This window comes from Pelmatolapia mariae, linkage group LG20 (assembly GCF_036321145.2).
Source record: "Pelmatolapia mariae isolate MD_Pm_ZW linkage group LG20, Pm_UMD_F_2, whole genome shotgun sequence".
NCBI lineage: Eukaryota > Metazoa > Chordata > Actinopteri > Cichliformes > Cichlidae > Pelmatolapia > Pelmatolapia mariae.
In genome coordinates, this window is record NC_086244.1 from 33,112,341 (window position 1) to 33,134,078 (window position 21,738).

Genomic DNA, 21,738 nt, shown 5'->3' on the forward strand with positions numbered 1-21,738 from the left:
CAAAGTTGGAACGGGAGAAACAAAAGGTTTCTTTTAAGTGATACTTGCAAATTAAAGCTGTAAAAACATTTTGCAGCTAATTATGTTAACTGGTCATTAACATGATTGGGTAAAAAAAGAACATCAGAGAGCCACATTTTCACAAATCTGTAGAAAACTGTGTTTAGAAATTGTGGAATAATGTTCCTCAATGTTAAATTATGAAGACTTAATATCATCAGAAATTTTCAAGAATGCTGTGTAGAAGGGACGAGGCTTAAAAGCCGATGTGATGCTGTCGTGGAAATTGTTGCATGGGCTTAAATACACTTCCAGAAATCCCTGTCTGTGGACACAGCTCACGGAGAAATCCACAAGTGCAGGTTAAAGCTTTGTTATGCAAAGAAGGCGCCATACGTGAACATGATCTAGAAACGCTACCATTGTCTCAGGTTATAGAGCAGCGTATGCTCTGAATAAAATGGCATCTTTTTCTGGGAAGGCCTTGCGTATTTCAGCAAGACAATGATACAGAGACATACTGTTACAAGAGCATGTCTCTGCACTAAAAGAGTCTGGACCGGCCTACAATCCAAACAAAACATTTGGTGCCCCACGAAACCAAAAAATATGACCAAAAATAATCTCTATTCTAAACATAAATCATGCAAAGACTAAGAAAAATGTGTAATGACATATAAAAACACAAATGTGTGTCTTTTTCTCTTGCAGTATTTTTCTTATTGATAGCATAAGAGCAACATGGTATGACTGTTCTTACACATTACTGTGAAGGAACAATATTCTGTGAAAAAGTCTGTCTTCTTTACTATTAAGTTTGTGTGTGTTTGAGTGAGTTAATGTTCTTATCTTAATACCATTGTAAGATCCAGGTGGTTGCTGGTGCAGTACTTTTGTTTGATCAACACATTTTAAAGATGCAGAGGGATCATTAGTTTTAGGATAAGCCAGTGGGATTAAAAGTCATGTCTTCCTCAACACAGTACGCACGTGTGTATAATTTGTCCATCTGTTTACCCCCAGCCAAGCAGAGAGCAGCTGATCGAACACTACCTCAACAGTACCCAGCTGGAGGCTGCCTTGGAGTCGACCTTCATGGGGTGAGGCTAAGTCATTGAACCCTGGTTTCTTTTTCTTGTGACAATAACATTGTGTAACAAAGCCATTTAGTCTGGAAGACAACCAATCAGGAACTGAAGGTCACGTGCATTGGTAGATGATGCAGGTGGTGGCCAGTACAGGGAAAAAACACTTTTTGAAATATATGTTTTTTTAATATGTACCCCCAAGGGATGTTTCACCTAGAGGTGAAGCATCCCTTGGGGGCTGGTGAAGAATTGCACAATTAAGAGATAATACACTGCAATGATCTCGGCTTCAACAAGACAGGTGTGTCAAGCCATATAATTAATTTCTCCAATGTTTGTTGTCTGTCTGTCCTGTTTTCAACTCAGCAAATGTGAGTCCATTTCCCCCTTGGACGATCTGGCCTTTGATATGTACCAGGACCCCGAAGTTGCCCACATCATTCGTCTCCTGGACCAAAAGAAGCAAGAGATGGTCCGGCAAGAGAAATATGAGGAAGCCAAGAATTTAAAGCAGGCTATTGCTGACCTTCAAAAGGTACTGTAGCTGCTAGGAATTAGATCATGGTTCTAATAAATAGGTACTGTACAGTGAGCTATGGCATTCGAATAGTAGTGTAAATTTGGGCAATAAGTCTTTGTTGTAGCACACACATAGTATATGAAGAGACAGATGTAAAGATGGACAAGCAAATATATGTTAATGCCCCGCCTTACTTCATGCATCTATTTCCAACAACAGGCTTTCCCAGAAAATTCCAACAACTGTATTGCTGGAATTTAGTTTAATTGTGGACTCACTTGCACCACTTTTTTCACAGATATCTAGATTTATTTCACTACTGTTTGTAACAGGAGTTGTTAAACATTGTTCAGATTCCTGTTGCAGACCTCCTTTGTCTAAAACGTTACCATGCAGACCATGAATTCTTAATAAGCTCGACAGCTGCAGCGAGGGAGTGAGGGATAACTTGGATATTTTCTCTCCCACCTCCAACCGCAAGCCATTCTGTAACTGGATAACATACACACCCACTCAGACACCTTGTTAGCATGGCATAAAAGCATCATTGACAAAGTGGTTGCCAAGGTAGTCATCCTGTAAATCCCTTGTCATCACACCCTCAGGATGTCAGAGAATGGTTTATGATGTCACATAATATCTGACAAACGCAGGGACATACAAGACGAAGACAAGAGAAGGTTTTGGCTTGCTGTATTTCTTTCACGTTGGACAGTCAAATTATACACTGCTCAAAGAAATGCTGAGAAAACACATCAGATCTCTATGGGAAAACTCATGTGAGATGTCTAAACTGACATGGAGTGGGTAACGAGCTGGGGATGAATGGAGGCCACATTTTTTGATGGGAATGAAAATTATCTACCTACAGAGGACTGAATTCAAAGACACCCCTAAAATCAAAGTGAAAAAACATGTGGTGGGCTAGTTCAAATTTCATTGCAGCAGCTCAAAATGGTACTAAATAGGTTGTGTGGTCCCCACCTGCTTGCATGTAAACCTAACAACATCAGGGCATACTCCTAATGAGACAGCGCTTGCTGTCCTTGGAGAACTCCTCTCAGTCCCGACCAGGGCAACACTGAGCTTCTGGACAGCCTTCAGTGCAACTTGGTGGCAGCAGATGGACCAAAATATAATGTTCCAGAGGTGTTCTATTGAATTTAGGTCAAACAAGTCAATGCTATCAATTCCTTCATCCTACAGGAACTTCCTACATGATCTCACCACATGACACTAGGCATTGTTGTACTGCCATCTGTCAACAGACATCTTGGTACTTAATGGCAGTCAGGGTGCCGCTGTCTAGCCTGTAGAAGGTTGTGCGTCCCTCCATGGATATACCTCCACAGATGGTCACTGATCTACTACCAAACCCCTCATGTTGAACGATGTTACAGGCAGCATATTGTTCTCTAAGGCTTCTCTCATCATGCCTGTTTCTGATTGTTTAGTCAGCGACATTCACACCAGTGGCCTGCTGGAGGTTATTTGTATAGCTCTGGTAGTGCTCATCATGTTCCTTCTTGCACAAAGGAGCAGATATCAGTCATGCTGATGGGTGAAGGACCTTCTACAGTCCTGTACAGCTCTTTCTCCTGTAATCTCCAGACTGCTTCTGAGACCGTGCTGGGAGACACAGCAAACAAATGCCATGTGCTGCTGTGCCATCCTGGAGGAGCTGGACTACCTGTGCAACATAGGGACATCAAAAATAGGGTCCAAGTATTTCCTCATGCTACCACGAGTGGCACTGACCCTGGCCAAATGCAAATGTAGTGAAAAAATAGTCAGAAAAGATGAGGAGGAAAAAAATGTCGGTGGCTTTCACCTGTAAAACAATTCCTGTTCTGGGGGTTGTCTCATTGTTACCCCTCCACTGAACCTGTTGTTCATTTCAATAAGCCCAAAGCTGCTGCAACTGTTTAACAACCCCTTCTGCTACTTAACTGACCAGATCAATATAACAGATTTTAAGAGGCTTGATGCTGTAACTTGCTGATTAAAAAGTGTTTCTTTGACTTTCTCTTTTCTTTTGGATATTTAGCATTGAGTTTTATTAACTGAGAAATCAGAAGGAATAAAAGTGTGTTTAACCTGCTAACTCCATAATGTAAAGTGCTTATATTGTGTGTTACTTGTATGCATGAGAGAACAACACTGGTGATTTTTTTAGTGAATTCATCACGTCATGCTCTGTCCAGTTAGGTCCCTGCTTACTACTTTTGTGATTACAGTGGTCCTGTTCCAATAAAGAACATGTAAATTAAATAAACAAATAAATAAAGACCCATAGCCTCCTCAACACTAAATGCATATTCTTTTTAATAATGGGTTATGATTTGAAGTGTAGTAAATCTCTCACCAGTAGCGCAGCTTTACAAGATGGAAAATTATAATTTGAACTGTCAGGAGAGGTAGGAAAAGAAGAAAAAAACAGCACGCAGCAAACAGTACATAGACTTGCAGTCACTAAAGGTACAAATTGACATAAATCTTATCTCGTAAATTGTTCTCATCTGTTCAAGCTTGTAGTGTAGAGTCACAGTGTAGCTGCAGGGCTGCTTTTACCTCCATATTCTTGGCACTTCCAGGTCGGGGAGCGTTTGGCTAGATACGATGTGGAGAAGCGATGTGCGATTGAAAAGGAAGACTATGATCTGGCCAAAAAGAAGAAGGAGCTGATGGAGGAGTACAGGAAGAGTGTGTACCAGCAGCTGGAAGTACACAACCTGCTGGATATGACAATGGTATGTCAACAGCTACTGGTTTGGTAACAGCGAGGTGGGCTGTTATGGTTTTGTAAAAGATGGAGAAAATATGCGGGGGAAATCTTGCTTTATTCATGGCTCTTTTGATCTAAAATGATCTCTGTTATTCCATCTTTCCATGTCACCAGGTCACGAGGGCAGCAGAATCAACCCTGGCCCAGCACTCTCCTCCTGTTCTGTCTTCTCCAGGTCGTTCTTCAGTCTATACCAAGCCTCTTGTATCCACAGACACAATCAGCAAAGGGAAAAATCCAAACATTCATAAAAACCAACAATTAGCTAAAGAATCTACCACATCCAACCTGAGCAGCCAACCTGACACACCTTGTACGCCTGCTGCTGTACTCAAAATCGATGTAAGCATCTTCCTGTATCAAATGTGTTTAGATATTATAGAAATAATGCATGAAACGTGTCCATCTTCAACATACTTTATAATCAAAACAACAGTTTTTCTAAATAAGCAGTGCTTATTTAGACATGACTAGATAGACTCTTCACTGATTATAAACACAGAGATTTTTTTTATTGCTCCAGTTGTGCACATTGTTCTGAATTCCATCAACTCCTGTGTTATTATAAAAAAATAATAATAGGAAAGCACCTTAAGAAAAAGTCTCCTGTGTAGTGTTGAAACCCAGGGCACACAAGGAGATTATGACCAGTGGGGTCCTTTGTGCTTTACTCACCACCTACTAAGACTAGCCCTAGTGCAGGTTTAGGTTTCACTATTTAATTAAAAGTGTGCAACAGTTGGCTGACTGCAGCGGCTCCCAACCTGGCCTCAAGGCAGGGCTTTGAGCCTTGCACTAGGCAGCAGTGTGCCAGTTGGCCCAGGGGCACCGGAGACAGTACTCTGCTCGGCTGGCTGGAAGTTTGGCTTGAACAGAGAGGGTTCAATATTCATTGTCATCCTTATGTTGAATGATTGACCTTTTCACTAGTCGAATGTTAGTGAGAGTTAGTGAAAGAGCAGAGGTAATCAATTTTTCAAAAGTATTTCTCAGGAGGGAAAATGCAGATCAGTTTTCTCTAAACTTTCCATCTCTAAACTTTCTGTCTCTAATTTTGGATGCTGAGACATTAAACAGTATACCAAAATCAAACCGCCGTAGTAAGAAAATATGATATACATTATATTGCATGTGGTGTCAGTATTTTTTCAGTTTCTGCTTTTTTCTGGTGACAGGTTACCAGTGTGCCTTACGACGAGAGGCCGCTGCCAGCCCTTCAGAGGAAAGATCAGCCACTGGAGGCCACTCAGAGCCCTGCGGAGGAGCACTCCCCGATATCAGAAGTGCAAAGGACTCCACAGAGCACTGAAATGAGTGGAGAACCAGAACCCCTGACAGAGAAGGTGCTGAGAGAGGCTGGTCTTCCAATAGAGGTCTTTGGAGAAAGCCTGGTAAGAAAACATAAACATGTGTGAAACAAACGGCCAGCTAAGCCAACGATAGCTGTTAACTTTCCGCTGTGTTTATATTTCTACATGTCAGGATCTCAGTGGGCCTCTGGGAGTGATTACACTCATAAGCACAATTTCTCTTTGTGTAGCAAAGGCATTGACCTTTTTTTGACACAAATCAGTTGCTTCTGTTTTCAACAATATTGGCAACAAAAAAAAAGGATATTGTCCTTGGGTACATACCGAAATGAACAAAAGTAGTTTAAAAAAAGTAATTATTATTGTTATTGTGTTTTTTCCGGTTGTTTTTAAGCCAGTTCCAGGGTCATAGTGGGTGTATGAAGTCAGTTAAAGTCATAGTGTATTTCAAAAACTGAGAAGAAAAACGAACCCAGAGCGTTGTCTTATTTTATGTCACTGGAGTACTTTACTCTCTTACTGTCTGTGCAAAAATAAACCTGTCAGCTTTTAGTATTTAGTCAGTTTTGTAAGTAGCCCAGTCAGAGAGATTTCAATGTATATTTGAGAGAAAACTCAACTAACTGTTGGCTTATTTTTAACACTGGATAATGTAAGTACTCTTCGAGTTAAAAAAAAAAAAGTATTATAGGAGAAACAAATTTTGAACTCTTTTGAAAACACTTAAATAGCCTATTTTATACAGATGCTATTAGCACGCTAACTATAACTAGAAAGTGCATTTTCTGAAGAAACTGCAGTGTGAATGCTTGAATCTGAATGTATGCACTGAAATGAATTAATTGCTGAATTTAAGTTAAAAATTTTGAATGACATGAAAAATACAGAAATTGTCGCCTGAAAACAAAAGTGCTGAACTGCTAAAAGCTAAAATCCACAGAGAAGAAGTTGGAAAATAGCTGAAAGGTTTTTCAATAAAAATGAGAAAGGAAAATTCAGAGTCAAAAAACCTCTGAATGAATATTAAAAGTTCATATGCGTTGAATAACTGAATGACTAAAATGTGAACCCTCCACTTGGATCCACACAGTTTAAAAAGTTTGTATCTATGAGCTTTGAAAGACACGGTGTTGGAAAGAGAAGAACGATGGCGACGTTTTGAGGGTAAAATGATGGCTGTAGAGCAAACACTGTGGACACAGCAGCAGTTTAAAGAGAAGTGTTTAAGATGAATCTTGGCACAGTGAGAGACAGAGCTCGTTAGGCAGGCAGGTGTGAGCCTGGTTGCTATAGTGACTGCACCCAATGGCTCAGTACACACGCACACAGACATGCACCTCACTTTTGCTGCTTAAAATGAACAGAAAAGTCAGGTCGAAACAAATCGCTCCCAAATGAAAAGTACAGGTCCTATTGACAAAATTCTTTCACCGTGAGCGCCAGCAATGTCTAGTCTACCTAATTCTCAGTTTTCATGCTTGTGGAGTTTATTATATGGACGTGGTGACAGTGTAAAGACAGCCTGTACTTCTGGTTTTCAAACGAACCTTCTGAGCCATTTTAACATTAGAGTCTATGGAGGAGTTGGAGGGAGTAGGCTGTGCATTGGTGACATTTATGAAAGAACCATAACACCTACTACAATAGTAAACACATTGGATGAAAGAGGACAGCGATGGCTACGTTTTGAGGGTAAAATCATACCTGTAGACCAAACACCGTGGACACAGCAGCAGTTTTAAAAAATATTTTAAGATTAATTTTCGACCTGCTTCCACTCTAGCAGTTGAGCTGTCTCACTCTAGCGGCAACATTCCGTCCCATACACACCCATTATAAACTCTGAAACGGCTGAAAAAACATCATGAAACTTAATCTGGAACTGAAGAAAAAGTATAATAGATATTGAAAAGATAAATACAAGTTGAATAGTTGAATGTCTTGTCTTCGTTTTAAAGTTTGAATGGTGGCTCTATGTCAATGTATGTGGAAGTAGTAGGAGTTTAAAAATGAGTAAGTTGAATGAGGATTTGAAGGGTCTCCCCATTGAAATACATGGGAAATTTTTGTTGAAAAAAGTTAAATAAAATTAAAAATATAAATGTTAAAAATGAGAAAAATAGAAGCAGTCGTGTCCAAAAGAAGAGGAATCTAACGGTGTTTGAATGGTTTTTCTAAGTTGAACGGTTTTGAAGGAGTAGGACTACAAAAAACGTACGGAATCTATAATAACTAGAAAGTGCATTTTCTGAAGAAACTGCAGTGTGAATGCTTGAATCTGAATGTATGCACTGAAATGAATTAATTGCTGAATTTAAGTTAAAAATGTTGAATGAGAGAAAAAAAACCTGAATTTTTAACCTGAAAACAAAAGTGCTAAACTGCTAAAAGCTGAAGTGCACAAAGAAGAAGTTGGAAAATAGCTGAAAATGTTTTAAATGTAAATTAGAAAAACCTAAGAAATAAGAAAAGAAAATTTAGCGTCAGAAAACATCTGAATAAATATAAAAAGTTCATATTCTTTGAATAACTGAATGACTAAAATGTGATCCCTCCACTTGAATCCATACAGTTTTAAAAGTTTGTGACTATCAGCTTTGAAAGACACGGTGCTGGAAAGAGAACATCGAGGTCTTCGTTTTGAGGGTAAAATGATGGCTGTAGAGCAAACACTGTGGACACAGCAGCAGTTTAAAGAGAAGTGTTTAAGATGAATCTTGGCACAGTGAGAGAGAGAGAGCTGGTTAGACAGGCAGGTGTGAGCCTGGTTGCTATAGTGACTGCAGCCAATGGCTCCATACACACACACAGACATGCACCTCACTTTTGCTGCTTAAAATGAACAGAAAAGTCTGGCCGAAACAAATCGCTCCCAAATGAAAAGTACAAGTCCTATTGACAAATTTCTTTCACCGTGAGCGGCAGCAATGTCTAGTCTACCGAATTCTCGGTTTTCATGCCTGTGGAGCTTATTATATGGATGTGGTGACAGTGTAAAGACAGCCTGCACTTCTGATTTTCAAACAAACTTTCTGAGCCACTTTAACATTGGAGTCTATGGAGGAGTTGGAGGGAGGAGGCTGTGCATTGGTGACATTTATGAAAGAACCATAACACCTAGTACAATAATAAACACATTGGGTGAAAGAGGACAACGATGGCTACGTTTTGAGGGTAAAATCATACCTGTAGACCAAACGCTGCGGACACAGCAGCAGTTTTAATAAAATATTTTAAGATTAATTCCCCCCCTGCTCTCACTCTACCAGTTGAGCTGTCTCACTCTAGCGGCAACATTCCGTCCCATACACACCCATTATAAACTCTGAAATGGGTGAAAAAACATCATGAAACTTAAACTGGAACTATAGAAAAAGTATAATAGATATTGAAAAGATAAATACAAGTTGAATAGTTGAATGTCTTGGCTTCGTTTTAAAGTTTGAATGGTGGCTCTACGTCAATGTATGTGGAAGTAGTTAGAGTTCAAAGAGGAGTGATTTGAAGGCGAATTTGAAGGGTCTCCCCATTGAAATACATGGGAAATTTTTGTTGGAAAAAGTTGAATAAAATTAAAAATATAAATGTTAAAAATGAGAAAAGTAGAAGCAGTCATGTCCAAAAGAAGAGGAATCTAACGGTGTTTGAATGGTTTTTCTAAGTTGAACGGTTTTGAAGGAGTTAGATGCCAAAAAACGTACGGAATATGAAATAATAACTAGAAAGTGCATTTTCTGAAGAAACTGCAGTGTGAATGCTTGAATCTGAATGTATGCACTGAAATGAATTAATTGCTGAATGTTAAGTTAAAAATGTTGAATGAGATGAAAAATACAAGTATTTTAAACTGAAAACAAAAAAGCTGAACTGCTAAAAGCTAAAGGTTACACAGAAGAAGTTGGAAAAAAGCTGAAAATGTTTTAAATGTAAATTAGAAAAACCTAAGAAATGAGAAAGAAAATTCAAAGTCAGAAAACATCTGAATGAATATTAAAACTTCATGTTCTTTGAATCACTGAATGACTAAAATGTGATCCCTCCTCTTGGATCCACACAGTTTAAAAAATTTAAATGTCTGAGCTTTGAAAGACACGGTGTTGGAAAGAGAACAACGATGGTGACATTTTGAGGGTAAAATGATGGCTGTAGAGCAAACACTGTGGACACAGCAGCAGTTGAAAGTGTTTAAGATGAATCTTGGCACAGTGAGAGAGAGAGCTCGTTAAGCAGGCAGGTGTGAGCCTGGTTGCTATAGTGACTGCACCCAATGGCTCAGTACACACACACAGACATGCACCTCACTTTTGCTGCTTAAAATGAACAGAAAAGTCAGGCCGAAACATATCATTCCCAAATGAAAAGTACAAGTCCTATTGACAAAATTCTTTCACCGTGAGCGGCAGCAATGTCTAGTCTACCTAATTCTCGGTTTTCATGCATGTGGAGTTTATTATATGGACGTGGTGACAGTGGAAAGACACCATGCTCTTCTGATTTTCAAACGAACCTTCTGAGCCATTTTAACATTGGAGTCTATGGAGCAGTTGGAGGGAGTAGGCTGCGCATTGGTGACATTTATGAAAGAACCATAACACCTATTACAATAGTAAACACATTGAATGAAAGAGGACAGCGATGGCTACATTTTGAGGGTAAAATGATGGCTGTAGAGCGAATGCTGCGGACACAGCAGCAGTTTTAAAAAAGATTTTAAGATTAATTTTCGACCTGCTTCCACTCTGGCAGTTGAGCTGTCTCACTCTAGCGGCAACATTCCGTCCCATACACACCCATTATAAACTCTGAAACGGGTGAAAAAACAGCATGAAACTTAAACTGGAACTGAAGAAAAAGTATAAAAGATATTGAAAAGATAAATACAAGTTGAATAGTTGAATGTCTTGTCTTCGTTTTAAAGTTTGAATGGTGGCTCTATGTCAACGTATGTGGAAGTAGTAAGAGTTTAAAAATGAATAAGTTGAAGGAGAATTTGAAGGGTCTCCCCATTGAAATACATGGGAAATTTTTGTTGGAAAAAGTTGAATAAAATTAAAAATATAAATGTTAAAAATGAGAAAAGTAGAAGCAGTCATGTCCAAAAGAAGAGGAATCTAACGGTGTTTGAATGGTTTTTCTAAGTTGAACGGTTTTGAAGGAGTTAGATGCCAAAAAACGTACGGAATATGAAATAATAATAATAAAGATTACAACAACAATACTGTGAATGCTTTTACAAGCATTCACACTAATAACTAGAAAGTGCATTTTCTGAAGAAACTGCAGTGTGAATGCTTGAATCTGAATGTATGCACTGAAATGAATTAATTGCTGAATTTTAAGTTAAAAATATTGAATGAGATGAAAAATACAGAAATTATAACCTGAAAACAAAAGTGCTGAACTGCTAAAAGCTGACAATTACAGAGAAGAAGTTGGAAAATAGCTGAAAAGTTTTTAAATAAAAATTAGAAAAACCTAAGAAATAAGAAAAGAAAATTTAGAGTCAAAAAACATCTGAATGAATATCAAAACTTCATATTCTTTGAATAACTGAATGACTAAAATGTGATCCCTCCACTTGAATCCATACAGTTTTAAAAGTTTGTGACTATCAGCTTTGAAAGACACGGTGCTGGAAAGAGAACATCGAGGTCTTCGTTTTGAGGGTAAAATGATGGCTGTAGAGCAAACACTGTGGACACAGCAGCAGTTTAAAGAGAAGTGTTTAAGATGAATCTTGGCACAGTGAGAGAGAGAGAGCTGGTTAGGCAGGCAGGTGTGAGCCTGGTTGCTATAGTGACTGCAGCCAATGGCTCCATACACACACACAGACATGCACCTCACTTTTGCTGCTTAAAATGAACAGAAAAGTCTGGCCGAAACAAATCGCTCCCAAATGAAAAGTACACGTCCTATTGACAAATTTCTTTCACCGTGAGCGGCAGCAATGTCTAGTCTACCGAATTATCGGTTTTCATGCCTGTGGAGCTTATTATATGGATGTGGTGACAGTGTAAAGACAGCCTGCACTTCTGATTTTCAAACAAACTTTCTGAGCCACTTTAACATTGGAGTCTATGGAGGAGTTGGAGGGAGCAGGCTGTGCATTGGTGACATTTATGAAAGAACCATAACACCTAGTACAATAATAAACACATTGGGTGAAAGAGGACAACGATGGCTACGTTTTGAGGGTAAAATCATACCTGTAGACCAAACGCTGCGGACACAGCAGCAGTTTTAATAAAATATTTTAAGATTAATTCCCCCCCTGCTCTCACTCTACCAGTTGAGCTGTCTCACTCTAGCGGCAACATTCCGTCCCATACACACCCATTATAAACTCTGAAATGGGTGAAAAAACATCATGAAACTTAAACTGGAACTATAGAAAAAGTATAATAGATATTGAAAAGATAAATACAAGTTGAATAGTTGAATGTCTTGGCTTCGTTTTAAAGTTTGAATGGTGGCTCTACGTCAATGTATGTGGAAGTAGTTAGAGTTCAAAGAGGAGTGATTTGAAGGCGAATTTGAAGGGTCTCCCCATTGAAATACATGGGAAATTTTTGTTGGAAAAAGTTGAATAAAATTAAAAATATAAATGTTAAAAATGAGAAAAGTAGAAGCAGTCATGTCCAAAAGAAGAGGAATCTAACGGTGTTTGAATGGTTTTTCTAAGTTGAACGGTTTTGAAGGAGTTAGATGCCAAAAAACGTACGGAATATGAAATAATAATAATAAAGATTAGAAGAACAATACTGTGAATGCTTTTACAAGCATTCACACTAATAAAGATTAGAAGAACAATACTGTGAATGCTTTTACAAGCATTCACACTAATAATAATAAAATAGAACTAGAAAGTGCATTTTCTGAAGAAACTGCAGTGTGAATGCTTGAATCTGAATGTATGCACTGAAATGAATTAATTACTGAATATTAAGCTAAAAATGTTGAATGAGCTGGAAAATACAGAAATTTTCACCTGAAAACAAAAGTGCTGAACTGCTAAGAGCTGACAATCACACAGAAGAAGTTGGAAAAGAGCTGAAAAGTTTTTCAATAAAACTTAGAAACACCTAAGAAATGAGAAAAGAAAATTTAGAGTCAAAAAACCTCTGAATGAATTTTAAAAGTTCATATTCTTTGAATCACTGATGACTTTTTAAACCACACCGTTTAAAAAGTTTAAAAATCTGAGCTTTGAAAGACACAGAAGAAGTTAGAAAATAGCTGAAAAGTTTTTAAATTAAAATTAGAAAAACATAAGAAATAAGAAAAGGAAATTTAGAGTCAAAAAACCTCTTAATGAATATTAAAAGTTCATATTCTTTCAATAACTGAATGACTAAAATGTGATCCCTCCACTTGGATCCACACAGTTTAAAAGGTTTACATCTCTGAGCTTTGAAAGACACGGTGTTGGAAAGAGAAGAACGATGGCGACGTTTTGAGGGTAAAATGATATCTGTAGAGGAAACACTGTGGACACAGCAGCAGTTTAAAGAGAAGTGTTTAAGATGAATCATAGCACAGTGAGAGACAGAGCTCGTTAGGCAGGCTGGTGTGAGCCTGGTTGCTATAGTGACTGCACCCAATGGCTCCATACACACACACAGACATGCACCTCACTTTTGCTGCTTAAAATGAACAGAAAAGTCAGGCCGAAACAAATCTTTCCCAAATGAAAAGTACAAGTCGTATTGACAAAATTCTTTCACCGTGAGCAACAGCAATGTCTAGTCTACCTAATTCTCGGTTTTCATGCCTGTGGAGTTTATTATATGGACGTGGTGACAGTGTAAAGACACCATGCTCTTCTGATTTTCAAACGAACCTTCTGAGCCATTTTAACATTGGAGTCTATGGAGCAGTTGGAGGGAGGAGGCTGTGCATTGGTGACATTTATGAAAGAACCATAACACCTATTACAATAGTAAACACATTGGATGAAAGAGGACAGCGATGGCTACGTTTTGAGGGTAAAATCATACCTGTAGAGCGAACGCTGCGGACACAGCAGCAGTTTTAAAAAATATTTTAAGATTAATTTTCGACCTGCTTCCACTCTGGCAGTTGAGCTGTCTCACTCTAGCAGCAACATTCCATCCCATACACACCCATTATAAACTCTGAAACGACTGAAAAAACATCATGAAACTTAAACTGGAACTGAAGAAAAAGTATAAAAGATATTGAAAAGATAAATACAAGTTGAATAGTTGAATGTCTTGTCTTCGTTCTAAAGTTTGAATGGTGGCTCTATGTCAACGTATATGGAAGTAGTAAGAGTTTAAAAATGAATAAGTTGAAGGAGAATTTGAAGGGTCTCCCCATTGAAATACATGGCAAATTTTTGTTGGAAAAAGTTGAATAAAATTAAAAATATAAATGTTAAAAATGAGAAAAGTAGAAGCAGTCATGTCCAAAAGAAGAGGAATCTAACGGTGTTTGAATGGTTTTTCTAAGTTGAACGGTTTTGAAGGAGTTAGATGCCAAAAAACGTACGGAATATGAAATAATAATAATAAAGATTAGAAGAACAATACTGTGAATGCTTTTACAAGCATTCACACTAATAAAGATTACAACAACAATACTGTGAATGCTTTTACAAGCATTCACACTAATTATAGTTCATCACTGTTCGAATGACCATGCAACAAATAGCTGGCGTTTCCTTTTAAAAGGTTGTTTTAAATGAATAAGTGAATGTCTTTGGAGTATTTTCTGCATTTAAATCCCACAGCATATGCCACTCTCTTTTTCTACATGCTACATTACCAATGTAACTAATATGTATATTCTCATCCTCTTGGTAAATCTGCTGCCCTTCACTCCCAGGTGGCGGGGGCATATTCTAAAACCTGGTGCTACAGAGTGGACGCCCTGCTTTCTGTGTATAAGAAGCTTTTGGAGGTCTCTCCCACCACCCCCAAGGAAGAGCTGAGGAACATGATAAGAGCTGCTGTGTTCCTCGTCAAAAAAGCCCTCTTGGATAAAGTCACATCTGTGAGTCATTTACTCAAAAGAAATTAATCTTAACATAAAAATAAGCCCAATTAACACATACTAGATAGGTTTCAAGCAGTGCTAACATACGTGTTGTTAAAAATCAGCACCCGCTTATACAGCCACCCGCTGAACAATGTGCCATGTGCAGCCTCCCAGAGCTAGCTTCTTTAAACAAATAGTGTTGACAAGGATGGCTTTGTAATCCTTCTGCATGGAATGGTAAAAATGGATGAAAAGGGCTTGGCTGCAATAATTCTACGTGTTTATTTTCCTAGTCACTTTGATGCACAGAATACTCCATTAAGATGTTAACTGGTTAATATACTGCGTAGAAATGGGCTTGTTTAATTCACGCTTAACAACCTTGGTTTCTATTAAATATCATTATATCCTGGTTCTGAATCTAACCTTGGGTAGTTGTTGCAGAAATCTTGTAAGACCAGGTTTATTGATGTAGGGAGAACCTTTCATTTAAGCTAAAAGATGATACTCGAGTGCCATGTAAGCAATGCCATGAATTTTGCTGTCATTTATAGTGGCTTTACTTCCAACCTTGTCCTGGGCTTTCAGTTTTGTGTGTATCTGTGGGTGTGTATGAGTCCTTCGGCCCAACCAAACAGAGCAGTGATACAAGAAAAACACTAGCCAAAATTTGAGAACCCCCACTCTGATTAACATTTTTTGAGAAAAGTGAAGAACAGAAACACTTTCATAAATTTAAATTCATAAGTTTAATATAGACATACCATCACAATCTAAATTATTTGAGAGACACAGTAAGGCCAAGGAAATGGCTGTTTCAACAGAAGGGTAAGTTTTTTAATTAATTGCTAATAGCGATATTTAATAAAAAATGGTAAAAATGGCCTGTATTTGTATGGCGCTTTACTTAGTCCCTAAGGACCCCAAAGTGCTTTACACTACATTCAGTCATCCACCCATTCACACACACATTCACACACTGGTGATGGCAAGCTACATTGTAGCCACAGCTGCCCTGGGGCGCACTGACAGAGGCGAAAAAGCTAAATGTGGCACTGTTTCAGGGAAATGCCACAATTTTGTTGTACATGCACAATCACAGTAAAGGACTATTCTATTTTTTTCTGCTTTAAACAGGCTTATAAATAAATGGTATAAGATTTATTGCCAAGAAGGATTGTTACAACAAAGATAATTAACCAAACACACATTTGCATACTTTTTGTCCTAAACTTATACACGATTGTGGAATTGTATAAAATGTTTGTATATGCTCAATAGATGTTTGCACTCACAGTGCCCAGGCAATATTTATGCAAATTCTAAAAGATCTAATACAATGTTCTAATGTATTTAAATCCAGTTTGTTCAGCTGTGAATAAGGCGAATGGCTAATTTTAGAAACCTGACATTCAAATTAGGCAGATGTAAGCAAATCTTTGCAGAGCCTTTGGTAAATAAACATGCAATGCTGCTCTTTTCTCTTAGATATGGAGTACCATCACACTTTTTTATTACAATGCAGTGTCACCATAAACAAGTACAGACAAAACCTCTTACTGTATAGTGATTTTATAGAGAAGAGAACGAGCATTAAAAAAATCCAAAGTATTTCTGACGATGAAGGGTTGGAATATAAACCAAAGGCTCTTTACTTTTACCTAATCTTGTGAATAGATCACACTCAGTTTTAGCAGAGTTCAGATCCAGTTCAGCTCTCCCAGCTTATGATTGATTAGTTGTTTTTGGAAATGTATCAAAAGAAGACTTTAGTTTTGCAATAGTCAGTGGCATAATAATTTTTAAAAAAATCTCTATAAGCATGATAGTTTATTCATACTAGCTCTGCTGCTATAGGTAGCAGAGATAGTATATGGCATAAACAGAAGAGGTCTAAGACTGGATCCCTGTGGAACACCAATAGTAAGAAAAAATGGACTAACCTGAAAAATCTGAAGACTCCTTTGCTGAGTTCTATGAGAAAGACTGCCATAAAAACAATTAATGGACTTTTCATGTAAACTGACTGAGCATAACTTTTCAATCAGAATGCCATGATCTGCTGAATGAAATGTTAACTGTACGAAAAGTGTAGCACAATACTGATGATTATTAAGGTTTGTTGCACTGTGGCATGATTTAAATTCTGACTGTTCTGATGTTAAAATTTAATACGATTCCAGGTACAGTCACAGTTCAGCACTTATAAAGGAATCTAAGGGCTTTTGATAAGCAGGGCATTTTTGAGATGGGACGTCGATTATTTAGGGCATTAGGGTCAACTTTTTTGTGTAATGGGAGGACCTGTGTTGCGCTTCAGATTTTTTTTAATTTTAACTGTTGCAAGGGATAAATTACAAATGTATGAGCAGCGATTAGGTCTTTATCTTTGACCTGCCGAAGTACATACACTAGTGCAAAATGCATAACTTTTTATTACTTTTAAAATGTCAATCATACTGACTATTTATTAATTTAACATATACATCTGATCAAAATTTACTTTAAATTTAATTTAATCTTCCACTACCTTTACTCTGCCAGTTGACAAGCTTAATTTGGAATATTTTTTCTTTTACAGCCTTAATTTGTGGCTTTTCTTCTTCTTTATGAGGATTCTAGCATCAGTGTCTCTCTCAGACCTCTTTAACATATTTTTTAAAAAAGAACAAGAGAAAAGATATCAAACATAGATGTTAATAACCCGGTCCTCTCCTTAATTGGTGGGAGGCGATAGGTCCATACAGAGATATATGAGTACATATGGTGCTACCATTGAAGTAAGATTTTAGAAAAAGCAGTTTTAAGTTTCATTACAAAAGGATCTTGCTTTAGGTTCTCCATGCCTCGCTGAAGCTGCTGCGGCTAATGCTAAGCCAGCTGATCCCAGGTGTAGGGCTTGGCCGAGCTGAGGTGACCCACTGCTTGGAGCAGACCTTTCCTAATCTGCTGGCCAGGACCGGAGACTCCACTACTCGCGTTCGGGCCACAGTTTCTGCCTTCATACAGGTATTGTAACACACTGGTACAGTTAGACCCAACATTATTCATCAACCTTTTGGTCTTTTGTGTCACCCTGCTCTCTCCCATCTTCTGTTTATTGTGTGTTTGCTAAGTGAAAACCTTTATTTATGATATGTTAGAAAGACCAACTGACCTATGATTCATTCAAACAAAAAACGTCACCTAACTCACAGGATGAGCCGGTGAACTTGGGGAAAAAAGAATGCCAGCAGTAACAACCTTTGGCATGCATAGTTTTACACAGTTTTTACACCAGAGGAATGTCCTATTCTTGTCTGGTATGACATTGTAGCTGCTCAACAGTGAAGCTAGAAGTTACACAGAGATTTCTACAGATTCTCAGAATCTTTTGATGAGTCGTGTCACATTATTCCCATGCTTGTGTTGTTGGTAGGTTACTGGTAAATTCCAAGTTTTGCTTTGATATCCAACCAAACAACAATGGTAGAGTGAGCCAGCACTAAAATATTCTGCAGTAGGAGTAGCATGTGGGTGTGTTGAAACGTCACATCTTGAGTTAGGTCATGCTTTTTCCATTTATAATTACGGTACATAAAAAAAATATGTCAGTCTAATGTTATAACTGGGATTTGTTAAAGCTAAACAGCTTTCCCTATTAAGTACTAAATTTCCCACGCAATGACAATGACGCAGTGGTAACAATCTTTGCTTATTTCTCATTTAGGCAGCCACCATGAGTCTGCATTCAAAGTTATTTTCAAATTAGTATTAATAAATACTACACTATAATCAAAGACACCGAAGAGTTCCAACATGTGCAAAATTCAATCCAACTTTCCTCCCAGTGCTTCTCCAAAAAGTATTACTTTTGTGTGATGCCTCTGTATATCTGGATTGAGGCACCATTTTTAGCAGAATATGCTGCTTCATCTCCCTAAAACTGGATTGGTTGTTCCAAAGTATAATATTTTCTGTTCTTTGTGCATAAACATCCAAGGTCCTTATTCCAGTGTAAAAATGAATAAATTATGTTTTCTAAGAATGTCACTTTAAAGTTGGGGCTAAATCCTGGTAAATATATCAAAATGCTTCTTAAAATAATTATTAGTTATCCCCTTAAGTAGAAATACTATTAGGCGTATGGAAGAGGACTTCTATGAAACTTAAACTGAGGAGAAAAAAAGGAAGGGCAAAGTGGTAAAACATCATAGCAACACTTAGGTCCAGTTAGTCCAGTTAATTTTTCTAAGCATTGGAAACTCCAGCCATGACTAGTCTGTCCAATATTTCTAAAGGCATTCATAAAAAAAAGACAATGGACAAAGCAGTTTCATGTATATTTAATGTAAGGTGTGGTGACTGATTGTGGACTTGAAGCATGCACTATGTAGCACGCAGGACAACATTCCTTCTTACAGGTTCTTTGTAGCTCCTGGCTTGGCTTTGAGATGCAAGCTGTGCGTTTATTTATTGGTTTGTTTTTAATAAACCCGGTTGATGTAGACATGGATGGAGAGACCTGAACTATTCATGTAGTGATGATTTGACATTAACGTATAAACTTGCATCACGTAATATTAGTGGTCAGGAAATGAGTAGAAACTACTAAGCTCCGTGTGTACACATCAGCAGCGCTTAAACAAGGAGCACTACAAAAAGAAAGAAGACATACTCTTAAAATGCTAAATGGCATTGAGTTAGTGAAACGCTTCGGCTCTTACATGCTGTAACTTTAAGTGTTAAAGTGATTATTGCAAGACTAAGAAATGGAAACAGTGATGCAGTGATAAATCAGGTGTGTCTGATGGCAGCACTGTTCAAGGAAAGTATTGCAGTGTTTTCACAGGTTCATTGTTAAACTGATTAATTGCTAAATATACTTAGGGCACATGTACTGACATGTAAATCGACAACTGTTAAGATAGGTCTGCGTGCTCAAATGGAGGCTAAACGATGGCTTACAAGTTATATTTAAAAGAGATCTCCATGACAATAAATCACTCTTATAACTAGACCACATCTGAAGAGAGTAAATTCTTTGGTTAGCTCACGGTTAGCTTTTTCTAATTGTACTGTCATGAACATTTAAATTAGGCCTGTAAAGTCTGAATAATCTATCTCTTGTTTATTTATTTATTGCTTTTTTGTTCATTTTTTCTGAGCAGTGCATGGTCTGAGCTTGTGGTAACTTTGCTGGGAATATTGTGGCATTGTATTAACACACCTGAATGCTCCAGATCAACTAACCACCAAAATATCTGGCTTTATCAAGGTGCTCACACTTTCTGATGATGATGATGATGTTAATCAATTAGTCATTAAATGCCTTTGATTAGCAGCACCGGACACTTAGCTTCTTGCTATGGACGCAGCAAAAGTGTAATTTTCACAAGAGTGCATAGAGTCTTGTAAATCACCCACTGAATGAAAGCAAGTATTACTGGTTAAAGAAAACTTGCTTTCTTTTAGGTGCTAGAAAGAGTTACTTGCAAATGCAAAGCAATCTTTGGCAAATTTGAATCTGTGCAAAGCAGTCAATTATAAATAAATATAATTATGGGGAGTTTTGCATTTTAGATAGCTAGAAACAGAAGGCAAGTAAGGAAGTGTCTTGAGGTGTTGCAACAAACTGCACAACCTTCAGACAGGCCCCAGACACTGAAGTCACCACTTGTGTGATTTCATTACCAAAGTGGAGTGGTATAGGTAGGTATAATTTGTGCTCTGTACTGGTGCAAGATAACAAACAAGATAACAAAACAGAATGCAGCACAATAATCATTTGATGTCAGTTATTCTGTTTTAACTGTAATTCAACTATAAAATTCTTTTATTGCACAACCCCGCTTTCACTTTGACTTGGACAGATGACGTACACTGTATATTTGTGTATTTGGTTAGTCAGATTCGTTCCTGTGTGCTCATGGATGGGTGTGTGTTGAGTAAGAAAGGGTGGGTGCCCTTTCGCTCAGTAGCTCACAGACTTAAGCTCGCAGCCCCTCTATCTGCTGGATTGTGTTCAGAGCTTGACTCAGGGACTGATTGAATGCTTCTTTGTGTGTCGAGGGCCAGTTGCACACTTCTTTTCTGCGTGTCTTCCTATATTTCCGACATACATTCCACTCACCTGATGTGGTTAAAACAATGACAGGGTTTTCTAAGACCCTTCTTCAGTTTTACTCCGATTGTCAGCTTGTATTTTCTGTCATGACTTGTGCCTATGCCAGAGGCCAATGTTGAATGACAAATTACCATGTGCAGCATCACAAGCATACACCGTAATTTGTTTGAGGTACATAGCACTTGCATTACTTCATTTGCAGGTGCAAGTCTACAAATACATCGCATGATTTACACCCCCTTAAAACTTGCTGTCTATTTCTCTTGTCCTTCATGTAGGAAATTGCTGTTCTGAAGGATGTCAGGGCCCTGCAGATGATCCCTGGTGAGCTGGTGAAACCCTTCAAATCCAGCGTTCCCTCTCGCCTGGCTGAGAGTCGGGCTGAGCTACTCGAGAAACTGCTCATTGAACTTGGCACAGAAAACTCTGGCTTCACCCTGGAAAATGTCATGACGGTAAACAACCTGAACCATAATAAATATGTTTGGTGTGATATTTATGTCATTTATAAATATGAATGTACTAATGTGTTTTCTTTGGGTGTGCAATTAAATAAAGCCTACTAGGTCAAGTAGGACAAACTTTGTTTAAATGATTAAACATTTCAAAAGCTCAAATAAAAAGATACACATACACAGATAAATAATTAAACAATTGACTGCTGTTTTTCTTTAAGGCAGTGTTTCAATCCATAGTTAATTCCTTTCCGGAAAGAGCGACTACAGCATGATATGTACTATATAAACTATATAAAATATGGAAATCTGTGTCATTCCACTTCAAAGTAGAAAAGGATAAGGAAAGATCCTATAAGCTGACTTTCTGTTAGATTTGGGTCAGTAATTATGGTGTGACTTTACAGAAGAGCAGCAGTCCCACCCAGGCCTTCTGTGGCCATTCATTTACGTAAACAGGCCCTCAGTAATGTC

General features: G+C 37.9%; 1 protein-coding gene across 2 annotated transcripts in view; it reads left to right on the plus strand.

Moving 5' to 3' along the window:
• The window catches only part of cep104 (centrosomal protein 104), a 44,289-nt gene that overhangs the window by 7,613 nt on the left and 14,938 nt on the right, over positions 1 to 21,738 (plus strand). Inside the window, exons 6-13 of one of the 2 annotated variants that reach the window (XM_063463616.1) lie at positions 1,024 to 1,100; positions 1,455 to 1,623; positions 4,203 to 4,358; positions 4,508 to 4,735; positions 5,569 to 5,784; positions 14,551 to 14,718; positions 17,539 to 17,712; positions 21,088 to 21,264. In XM_063463616.1, the coding sequence (XP_063319686.1) occupies positions 1,024 to 1,100; positions 1,455 to 1,623; positions 4,203 to 4,358; positions 4,508 to 4,735; positions 5,569 to 5,784; positions 14,551 to 14,718; positions 17,539 to 17,712; positions 21,088 to 21,264 (1,365 nt within the window). The remainder of the gene's footprint in view (positions 1 to 1,023; positions 1,101 to 1,454; positions 1,624 to 4,202; positions 4,359 to 4,507; positions 4,736 to 5,568; positions 5,785 to 14,550; positions 14,719 to 17,538; positions 17,713 to 21,087; positions 21,265 to 21,738) is intronic. The other variant, XM_063463617.1, reaches the window with a different exon arrangement.